Below are 12,211 nucleotides of genomic sequence, written 5' to 3' on the forward strand. Positions count from 1 at the left end.
CCGATTGTCCGTACCGCACATGCATAAAGACGCGTGTATTCCAGTTTCGAATTCTATTTTTACCGGTGACATGTATACTTGTATTGAATATTATACAAAAGGTTTGAATAGCATAACCCAAATGTACGACCATCGTTTAACAGTGCTTGTAAGCAATCTGGTTAGGAAAAATGTAGTATCACCCGTTAAACAATAGGATGCATACGCGTCAGAAAAGCCTCTAATATCCTCTCCGCGTGTGGGCGACTTTCAATTGTCAAAACGAGAGAGTAAAACTAGTTTTTCCATTTGTGTACCTCAGACGTAACGGTCGTTCGTGTTTGTATGTTGTAGGGTACCGATACGACACATCGCTCCAGACGACAGGCTTAATTAATTGCGCCGATACAAAAACTATGCCTATCTATGCCTATGGTATTTTTTTTTTCTACACCAACAGTATGAGAACGACGATTTTATGCGACGATTAGAAATAGAGGATATTTGTTCATGTCAGTGTAAGTTCGTTTGTTATGACACGAGTGATCATAAAAAAAAATCTATGATCACGAGTGAAATAACAAACGATCTTACACTGACATGAACACATTTTCTGTTTCTTTTCTGTCCCGTTTTCAAGAAAATAATTAACAGCTGTTTCCTTTTCGCTGAAAAGTTACCCTTTCTCCCATCGCGTGCCTCAATACATTTCAGTACACAAAATGACGTCATTATACCAGGGAAATTCTCCGGTTAAACACTTTTACAATGTAAATAAACGGTGAAAAAAAAGCATAAAATAAAAAGGAAATTTGTTGGACTCGATGGAATATCGTTTTAAATTCACTTGTGATCATAAAAAATTTATATATAAATCGTTAAGTAAATCTTGATATGTTAATCTCAAAATAGAAAAAGTAGTTCCGAAAATGTGTTATTTTCACCGGTGAAAATAACAATTTATTTATTTTCACTGCTGTTATTTCACTGCAGAAATGTCATATTTAATCATTAGGTATGAAAGATAAATATTATATTTGCAGCACACCGTTCAGTTAGGTAACGTTCGCAAACCGTTGTTAACGTACGTAAACATTCGCTTTTACTGAACGCACAACTATTGTCCCTGCGTGTTGTCGTACTGGAGCCCTTCAAACCCGCAACAGACAAGAGAGATATAGCCAAAGCAACAACCATTCTTCTCTACTTTTATTAAAATTCCATTTAATTAAGCCCCGTACAAAATGAAGAGCACATTTCGAACGTCATATATATTAAACTAGGGCTGCATGCACAGACGGAAATTTGAACATTTAATACATATAACCAAGAATTGTTGCTGATGTCAGCAGATAAATTGAGCACGTACATCTTGTTAGAAATTGGAAGCAACAGACGAAATAGTTAAAACAATTTATTGCAATGCCCAAAAAATCCTTACACAAATATCTGATAAAGAAAAACAATCTATTAAATTTCGTACAATCAATAATAACTTGCAAAATAATGATAAAACAATACACAATAGTTTTGTTTGACAAAACATCTACCAATATATATATATGACTGCCTAAAAATAAGCTTAATTAAATTACCTATCCCACTGAATAACCAACAGTGACCGTAACTATGGCATTAACAGTGGCTTATAGCTTAAGCAACAAAATAACAATTATAAAAGCATAGACTTGGTATCAATTGCTTTGACTCTGAACAATGTGCACCTCGCTGATCATTCTTATCATTTAACGTCAAGATCTAAATGTTAAATTATTTTTTTTTTTGAATAAGCTTTGGACAACCAGTGTTAGTTTAAAAAATAGTTTACATACGAAATGATTTGACCTTAGAATATGACATTGTCCTAAACCATGCAAGCGAATGTCGTGTTCTTGACCTTTGAAATAAGCATGTTTGATGCAATAGCATGTTTTTCGATAATGGTAAATAATATTCTGAATTTGAATAAGAATCTCTCTGAGTACTCTGAAGTTAACTTACACGATCGTGCGACCTTGATTTATAACAATAAGTTATACATTGATTTTGTTTGAGAAACATCGTATACATGCGTATAGTAAATAAAAATAATAATAACAAAGAGTAATATTTTAATAATTCCTGTCAGAAGTTATATAAGTGTAAACGCAATACAAATACAAGTTAAATAACACTATGTGATGTTAATTTGTAACCTTGACCTTTGACATAAAAACACTAGACAACTACTCTGCAAATCTTCAAGGGATGGTGAAATAAACTCTGAATTAGCGGTAACATGATTTCACTAATCAGTTATGTTAGCGGATAGTAAATAGAAACTGATTTACACCTGACCATGAAATGTTGCATTGACCTTTGATGTTAACATACAAGTTAAACTCACATATAATTTTTCCTGTCTCGAAAAATAACAAGCTCAAGTTATATACATTTGAATACCTCCGACATGGACGGATGCAGCAACGAAATAGCGCGATCACCATGTAGACCACTATTTAAACCCCACTTGGAAAAATAAATAGTTTGCTATTGAAGGTTCTGTTGATCACACTAATCGACTAACCAATTATCCGTTAACCTACTTTAACACTGACCCATACTGTTACCCCCACATACCGCTTTGGTATATATGTAGGGCAATAAGTTGGCGTGTTTTGGTGACCTTTGACCTGAAGTATGACCTAGAGCTTTACGGTAGTCAACGTCCATGTGCTTGTATCTTGTATCATACAGGTTAACATCTGTGCACACTTGAAACATAGTCTCGCAATAACGTGCAATAGTTTGAATTTTTGACCTGGTGAAATTTGACCACGACCTTGAAGTTGGTGGTTACCGCACGAGACGCATATTTTTATCGTGTTAAACATGTGCCAAGTTATTTAAAAATCGTTCAATATAAAATACATTAGTTGGTTAGTCAAACATCCCTGCTTCCGCATTAAGTGTCTTATTTTCACCTTTGACCTCTTGCTTAAATTTGACACTTTAGTTAGCCCAGCAGTTTCTGGAGCATGAATTGGAGCACATTTGCTCATGTATAACACAAGCTGGTTCGATATTCTTAAATTATTGGATAATAATATATGGGGATCCAATTAGCAAACAAAGTGTTGAAGCTCTAGTTTTACGTTTGTCAAAATACTAGCTTTAAAGTAGTTACGTGGTTTTTGCACTTGATACACCATACCTTCTAAAATCCTTCAATGCAGAGCTTAGTTAAAGTACAGACAAACACTTAATCAACAATAAATTGGTGCATTTGACCTTTGATTTCAATCTAAGACCATAATGATAAACGTCATGGCAAAGATTTAGTTATAAGGCGTGATACATGTGAATTAGACCAATGCATATGTAAGATATAGGCGCACATGTAAGATTGTGGACAGAACGACGGTCTATAAGACTCTTTATGAGTTAGTGCTTTTCTGTGGTGTATATGGAAATATTAGTGGTTTGAAACAACAACTACCGACAAAAAATCAGTAACAAAATAACAATACATAATTATTAATGTATTTCTCTTGGTTACATCGAATGACGTTGTTTTTATTAGTCCCGCAAAATTGTTTTTTTTTAATGTTTTAAAATGAAAATTAAGTGTGGAAAAAGCATCAAATGAAACAAATACTTTGTTGGCTTTTCGGTTGATTATCGATCACTATGCACAAGTGTTCATAGAAAATAAATATTTCCCCCCGTGGGCACTTCTTTTATTAAAGTATCATTTAATCTGAAAACTCATGCTTTGAAATCGAATATCTACCGAACCCAACTCATATACTTTAAATATCCACATTAACTCTTGTTAGTATGAGTACAAACAAACTATTTTAAACCTTATATACATAAATATGCAATATTTATCTAAATTATTTCTTAAATTCCAACAATATATTCTGTAGAACTATCTTTGATGGACAACTCATAAAAAGGTCACGCAGTTACCATTTACATTTGCAACATGTAAAATGTAAGATTTAAAAAATGTTATTTGAATAGCAAATGCCTAAAACATTATACAAATCAATTCAATGTCAATATGATGACAATGTAGCTTTTCAACTTAGCCACTGAACAACTAAAATTTGCACTATTGTGATAACTGTCATTAAGATAAGTTTTTTTTTCATGGCGTAAACAATAATAAAGGCATTGCCAGTATTCACTAATCTCAATTATACTACTTAACGTTAATTGCATTTCCCAATTAACTCCCTTTTATCGATGTTTTATATAGAGTTTTTTATACAAAAATATACAAAAATATATTTGGCTGAGGTTTTATAAAAGCGAGACCAATTTGTAATTAAAAGTATCAAACTAGTGAATAGCTAATTAGTAAAGCATGATCATAGGCATTTTGACCATATAAGATATGATTACATTTCTGACCATAAATTAAAAAAAAACCCTCATAAGCACAGTATGTTAAAAATATCCAAGGAAATGTTCTCATCTGATCACTAAACATTATCAAACTTGGTAAAATAAATACACATTATCATATTTTGGTAAATTAAATAAACATTATCAAATTTGGTAAATTAACTAAACATTATCAAATTTAGTAAATTAACTAAACATTATCAAATGTTAATTAAAACCTACGAATCAAAATATTTAAAGAATTGAGATTTGTAAATACAGAATAAGGCAAACGAGTGCAGCGCGCACGCGCCCTCTAAGGGGCCGGTCTCTTCCACGTGTAACACGCGGCAGGCCTGACAGGGGTTTGACACTCTTCCCTCTGCCACGCGTAGTGGTCCCGTCCCCACGTGCTCGACTTTTTCTGTTCACATATGTAGTCTTCTCTCTGCCAAACGTAGGGGTTTGCCTGCCAATGAAAGGCGTCTATCTGGATGCCACGGAACCGAGCTGAAATTTCGAAAGGTCTATATGTTATAAGCGGTATTTACGCACTGTAATATTTCGCATTTAGCACAATAAAAATGCACATAATATATCTACAGCTAACAAAGTGTTTTAAATGGGTAACGAATGCATTTAACTCCTAAACTTGAATGTAAATACGAGTTCACGTTTATTTTTTTAAATTTATTACTTGTATATTAGACATATTTTAAGAGTACATGTATGACACTGTCATGCGCAACAGTTTTACTCGAAAATACATACATGTTAGGGATACCATTTAAATATGTACATGGAATGTTTGTGACTCATACCTGCAACTGTTAGGCGCAACTTGAGGCGGGCTCGCTTGGCGGGAGGCTCGTCCGCTACTTCCGGCGCTCCTTCGTCGGAGAGGGAGCTGCTATGGCGCTTACGCCCAAACCTTCTGTGAGCGAGAACGGGATAATCATTTGACGCGCCCTCTGATGGATTGAAAAAGAAAGTTATCAGTTATGATTTTTAATACTTATATCCAAAACAAATAACAGGGGATAAAGGTCCATACGAAAAACACAACACCGTTATATGTGTTTCGTGAATTGTGAAGGTAGCTTAACTAAAATGATATTTTAAGTAATTATATATTTGATAGACATGTACACACCATGAAAATTATTTGTTACTAGACGAATGCTTATACTCAGAACAAAAACAAAGGAAAACGGGCCAAATAAAAAAGGGCAGAATTTTGTTAACTTATGAAACGTTTTATGTTAAACTATGTATGACAAATGCATAAAGAGCACATGGAATTTATTGTTGTCTGCTTATTATTTAATTTGTAATACGCCATGTGTTCAGTGTTTTAGAATTACAAGTAACACTGAAGTAAAACTGTAAGCACATACAGGAAACTTCGTGAAAAATAGAAGTAGAATAGAAATGTTAAGGTCAGAATGAAGGCAGAAACCTGTGAGACGCGCGGAAGCCATAGGCACCATGATGGCACGTGACAAAGTGTGAGCCGGCACGAGAGATGACAGATAAGAGAGAATGGATGAACCGTTTCCCATAACCACACCACCCAGCTGGCGTCTCAGCTGATAAAAGACGGCGGCAATTCGCTGAAACCGAATGTTGGTTGACTGAGACATGGATTGCGCGCGCATCTCATTGAGACATTGGCGCAAGTCACCAGTCTGACCAACATAGCATCCGGTTTCAGAGCGTGGAGTGGCGTCTTCCACAGAACTGCCGGCCCGCGAGCGCCTCGCATTGAGGACGTTGCGGAGGTCGCCGGTGGGTTTTGAGACGACCACCCTTGTGTCGCCACCTGACGACTGCACGACCTGCCGCCGAAAGCCGTCAGAGACGGAGATCTGGAGATTCAGGCTGGAGAGAATAGAAAGAAGATAGCAGATAAAGAAATATTTAGAAAATTATTATAAAATACCAGTACGTATTGAAATCTTGGTATTGAACAGAAGAAAATGTCTATAGTAGATATTGAACTACGTAGAGAAATAATAACAATAATGAAAGTAAACATGAACAGAGTATTGGAGAGCCAAAATCAACTCTATAGGTAGATATCTACCGATATATAGAGATTCTGATCAAGATCACGTGATTCAGGCTTAAGAAAGCTTAAGTAATTCCAGAGAACTTTGCAGGCAGGAAAGTAAGAGAGTATAATGTATACATAACTTGCAATCAACACGAAATTCTGTATCAAAGGAAGATGCGCATATAGTAAACTGAAAATACTGTTTAAGAGGCTTCAACGAAAGTAAAACAGAGGATGTTTGTTAGTTTCGGCAGCCTGCACATAAGCTATTGAGAGCACTTGTACGGGTTGTCGTGTTATGTAATCAACGTATACAATGAACTACTTGCCCTTCCATATAAATTTAAACTACTATTTTTTCAGTTCATTTGTCTCAGGCTCCGGGCAAGCGGGTTAGCGAGAAGACTGATTCGGTAGATGATCCATTTTAATCAACGGATAATCAAATGAATAAATACTTTTCAAAAACAAAACATTGTTTTATTATGTAATGTTTTTCCAGCGTTGTTTACATTTTTAAACGAGAATTAAAGCGTATTAGTCGTTATATAACGACATCAGTTTACAATTAAAAATTATTGATTGTTTCATAGTTACGCATTGTCTAGAACAGTAAATTTCTAGCTTAAAATCATTTATTTTACACTAAAATACACATGAAAGCATAGGATAAATTTAAATGTACACGTTTAATTTTATGGTATTGAATCGATGATTGTACGAAAACAAAACATGCGAGCACGAGCCAGAAGGATGTAACATGCCGACATACGTAAGGGCATAAAGTTTCCGAATTAAATAAGCACATGTTTGTTTTGCGGTTGTTTTTATTAACTGTGCGCATTGGTTTGTTTTATTAAAACAAAAAATATTGTCGCTTCCCTTTTTGTGTAAGTGTAATGCTTCCCGCTTTTATTTAGAATATTTTTTACAGGAATTCCTTTAAGCAAACAGCGCAGACCCTGATGAGACGCCGCATGATCATGTTATATCAATCGTAGAAGAGCTACATGCTCTACAGTTTAATGACATCACATTTATTAAACTAAAACTTTAAGAAAATAAATCACGCAACATAATTACTCAACGTCCAAAAGTGGTATTCATCGAACGCTCTACATTTTGTCGTTGTATACAATTTTAGTTTCATGTATTGATGAATACAGTAATAAAACGCCGAAAAGAAAAGAAAACATATTCCGTTAAGGAAAATGTCACCCCACCCGGCAATGCATATTTCTATTATTGAAAAAAGCACCAACAGAACGGACTTTTTTATGTATTTTTTTTTACATAAATGCGCTTTAAATTATGTACCGTTTGTTTTCATATCTTTCTTGAGCCATTACTGATGCAGTATGCTTTGTTTTCTGTTTGTTTTTACGGAGCTCGTTACTGCGTTGTCTTTTGTTAGCGTTTGCTATAAACATTTTACGTCACAAGCGGTGTCTTGACGTGACGTCAAAAATATAAAACATCCGGGTACGTTTTGGCGGAAAAAGGATATCTTTAAATAATACAAAATATGTAAGCATCTTATACTAAATGTCTTTAATATTAATGCATCAGTCAGTAATGGCGTGCGAAAAACGCAAGGTTCAGACTGGCGGAAATTTGGAGAACCCGTCATAAATGTATTTTAATGTAAAACTGTTCCACTTTTTTAAATATTTTTAAACGGGAATAACTGCATAGTGATAATAATATTACGACATCAGTTTTCAGGGAAACTTATCGATTGTTTGCAGTGTTATTTATTATTTGGAACAGTAAATGTCCAGTCTTCAGTCATTAAAATTCACCAAAATAAACTGAAAAAATAGGATAAATTAAAATGTACACGCATAATATTTTTTTAATGAATCGATGATTGTACAAAAGCAGACATAGAGGCAATTCGTGTGGATCGACTGATTTACGTACAGTCAGACAGTAACAAACACGCGGACATACGTTAGATTAGAATATTACCTAAAAAGATAGGCACACTTTTGTGTTGCTGTTGTTTTATTTCTTTGTGTGCATTTGGGTTTTATTTGCTTAAATAATTGTATTTGTTATTGCGTCCTTTGATGGTAAGCGTCATGCTTCCCGCTTTTAATTTTCATCTCATCTCATCTTCGCATGTGGTCCCGCCAACCAGCTTCCTCCAGGTGTCTCGGTTCTGGACGAGTCTCTCCAGCTGCCCCCATGATTGGCCCATCTGCTTAGCATCTGCATCCAGGTCACGGCGCCAGGTGTTTCTAGGCCGCCTTTTCTTGTTTTTTGCCTTGAGGGTTACAGGTGAGGTATTTCCGTGTTGCATTGGATACATGCTTGAGCCAGAGTGTGGCCTACACTGTATCTACCCCCAATATCTCTAAAGGATATCTTCTTCAACTGACTGCTGCTTTATTATTCTCCATCGTTCTTTGTTGGAGGTCTTGTATGGTCAATGGATTTCGAAGATCTTCACGAGGCAGGTGTTGATTAAGACCTGTATTTTCTATATGGTGGTGACAGTGGTTGACATACAGGGGCAAATCAACCCCAGGGATTGTTCCAGAATGATGCGCAGGGTTGCTATCTGATCCGTGCACGATCTCTCCTTTCGAAAGCCGGCTTGTTGGGTTCAGCAGGATGCTATTAAACACCTTTCCTGGGATGGATAACAGCAAGGTTCCTCGGTAGTTGGAGCAGGAACTGAGGTCGTCTTTCTTGGGTAACTTGATGAGGTATCCCTCTTTCCACTCTTGGAATTTCTTCTTTTTCCCATATCTTGCTAAAGAGCGGGTATAGTAGCTACACGTCTCGACGTCAGCCTTAAGCGCTTCTGCGGGAATGCTGTCAGGTCTTGCAGAATCGCCGTTCTTCAATTGTTTGATGGCGTTGCCGATCTCTTCCTTTGTAGGAATGTGGCTTGAATGGCAGATCGCTTGCAGCTGGCGAATCCCCGGTGAGTTCGCAGGAGCTGGGATGTTGAGTAACTCCTGGAAGTGCTCAACCCACCTCTTCTTCTGCCCTTCGTCATCTGCTATTACTTCTCCATTTTTATCACCTACTGTCTCTCTTGCTTGGCAAACTTTCCTGCCAATCTTTTGGTGATGGAGTACAGATCCATGGTTCTGTTCTGATAGGTTTCCTCTCCTGCCTTTATTGCAAGCGTCGCTAGGTAGCTCCGATTGTAGAGACACTTGACTGTTTGCTAAATTAAATTCAACGTCTAGTTGCTATTATTGTAATCAGTTGTATCAGTAACTGTCTTTTCGCTAAGAATAGGCTTGCTTTAAACGAAAAGGTCCATAATGCGGACAATGTCGTCCGTGATAAGAATGTGCGGACTGCACAGGCTAATCTGAGACGATACTTTACGAGCATACATTAAGACCCATTTAATTAGGGCTTGGTGAGATTGAATTGGTTTACATGAATATCGATTCCTCGTAAAATAAACAGTACACACAAAGTGCACTTAAAATCATATTTTAAAAATACGCGACGTACGGAGCGGAGCGTAAGAAATTTAATTGCGCACGGAATCTTCTACACAACGTGGCAAAAGTATTGTGGGCTGGATTGCACTTAACCGGTACGCAGTTGTTTACCACTATCGAAAAGCGGGGGTTTGGGGGCGGTAGCACCCGATACAAAGGAAATATATAGGATAAAAATGATTATTAGGTGTTGCGTAAGTTGTTAGGTGTTGCGGGTTAGGGTACGCTTTTCTGTTCTTTTTATCGTACCGGTAAAGTGCAATTGCCCCGTATTATGTTTTAATAATTACTGTTACCAATCGATCTTTGGAAGTACACATTGTCCCATCCTTTATGAAGAATACTCTTAGATCTACATTTCATGAGATTTATTCTCTCTTTCAGTTAGTTTCTTCATTTCTACAGATTCGAGCGACTCACTATTTGGCATAGTAAAGATAAAACTTTATTTATTTATCTTTATTTAGAAGTATTCAATCGCATAGATGTTTTTTTTTTGTTTTAAAACGCGTACATTTTTATTTTGTTTGGAAAAAATATAATTTTGGTAAAACTTATCCAATTTAAAGACACATGTTGTGCAAATGCAAATTCTTTTAATAATATTCCTTATAGATAGTACGTTGGTGTTTATTAGTTTAGAACAAACGTTCATGATTATATAAAACATTATAACAAATTTTGAGTACTTTTCTACAAAAATGATGACTGAAAGGAGTGATAGGAAAGATCAATCAAATCGGGATTGCTAGGGTTTGTTTCAACAATTGGCTTGTTACAATATATAAAATATGTTGTCTTTTTTGTTGTTAGGATAAAAGAAACTAATCACATACGTGTATCTTACTTTTGTTGAAATTGTTATTATTCAGTATGGAAAGTAAAATATATCTTAAGTGGTCGAATATAAAGGGAAAGAGGCCGAATACAACATACAGAAAAGCAAATCACGCAACATAATTACTCCATGTTAAAAAGCGGTACTCATCGAATGCTCTGAACTTTGTCGTTTTGGACGCCTATGATTTTAGCTTAAAATATTAATGTGAACAGTAATACAAAGCCAAAAAGAACAGAAGTTATATACCGTTTTCAAGGAAAACGTCACCCCACCCGCCAATGCTTATTTCTATGACTGAAAACAACACCAAAATTAACGTACATTTCTTACAATTTCGAGGTAAATGCATTTGAAAATATTTACCTTTTGTTTTTATAAATTTCTTGAGCCATATTTGACGCAATATACTTCGTTTTCTGTATTTATTCACGGAGCTCGTTACTGCGTTGTCGGTTGTTAGCGTTAGCTATAAACAACTGACGTCACAAACGTCGTCTTGACGTGACGTTATTAGTTCAAACCATCCGGGTGCGTTTTGGCGAAAAGGCAACTTAATCTAATAAGAAAGTATTTCAGCATCGAGTTCTAACTATCATAAACGTTAATGCATCTACTTGCGCAAATTACAAAGGGCTTTAGACTTAAGAAACATTGGTATTCGAGAGAAGACCCCGTTCCGAAACAACGTTTGAAGATTATCAAAATAAGTACAAGGACCATCAAAAAAGCTGTGAAGCAGCTAAATGTTTTTTTATTCAATTTTTAATTTAAAGGCAATCATATAAGCCTTCGATATTCATTTTTTCATGTGTGGCTTAATGGGCCACATTGTTCCGAAAATACATTGCATGATATTTTATGAAAATTGACAGTTGAACGGAACAATTATACCAAGGACGACACTCTCCGCCTTAATTAACTGGAGTTTCGTTTAGATGAGACTTCCTTTACACGGAAAATTACATAAAAGCGGAGCGTGTCGTCCCTGAATAGCCTGTGAGGACGGGACTGGCTATTTTGGGACGAGACTTTACGAACATGCATTAAGACCACTTTTCACAGAACGAGCTTCAAATAATGTTGGGTTGTGTGTTGTATTTCGACGTAAAATAGTATGCCAAGGGTGTTATTCCAGACGCATCTTAAGTTAAAATTTATTTTTATCCTTAAATTGGGAATTTTTCTTAATTGTTTTATTTCATACTGCAATAGTTAGGCATTGAAAACGACATCAAAATAACATCATTATGTCAATGTGATTTAAGGAATACCAAAAAACAACATGCATGTCATTATTTAGTAAAGAAATGCAAAACATTGTAAGTTTGAACTTAAGTGAAAATATTTAAGAAATGACTTAAGATGTTTCTGGAATACGACCCCAGTCCAGGATCTTCTCAACTCGAGTTTCATCCAAAAATATCCCAAACAGGATGCAATTCAGCTTTGTATCACACGAAGCTCTCAATGCACGATTCACCATTGTCG

At 35.7% G+C, this 12,211-nt stretch overlaps 1 protein-coding gene across 1 annotated transcript; it reads right to left on the minus strand.

Annotated features, from left to right (window-relative positions):
- Positions 1-3,485: 3,485 nt before the first annotated feature.
- LOC127837465 (uncharacterized) lies at positions 3,486-11,223 on the minus strand. Its single transcript, XM_052364593.1, has 4 exons — positions 11,087-11,223; positions 5,813-6,234; positions 5,175-5,324; positions 3,486-4,863 (listed from the first exon to the last, which is right to left on the minus strand). Exons 1-4 carry the CDS (start codon positions 11,113-11,115, stop codon positions 4,670-4,672), a joined length of 795 nt encoding a protein of 264 aa, XP_052220553.1. The 5' UTR covers positions 11,116-11,223; the 3' UTR covers positions 3,486-4,669.
- Between the last annotated feature and the right edge of the window lie 988 nt (positions 11,224-12,211).

The sequence above is a fragment of the Dreissena polymorpha genome, chromosome 7 (assembly GCF_020536995.1).
Source record: "Dreissena polymorpha isolate Duluth1 chromosome 7, UMN_Dpol_1.0, whole genome shotgun sequence".
Lineage (NCBI taxonomy): Eukaryota > Metazoa > Mollusca > Bivalvia > Myida > Dreissenidae > Dreissena > Dreissena polymorpha.

Excerpts from the sequence above, each read along its gene's own strand:
- LOC127837465 (XM_052364593.1), bottom strand. The coding sequence starts at position 11,115 with ATGGCTCAAGAAATTTATAAAAACAAAAG. Across the intron at positions 6,235-11,086 it reads GAAATTTATAAAAACAAAAG|CCTGAATCTCCAGATCTCCG; the intron begins GTAAATATTTTC and ends TATTCTCTCCAG. Across the intron at positions 5,325-5,812 it reads GGCTTCCGCGCGTCTCACAG|AGGGCGCGTCAAATGATTAT; the intron begins GTTTCTGCCTTC and ends TCAATCCATCAG.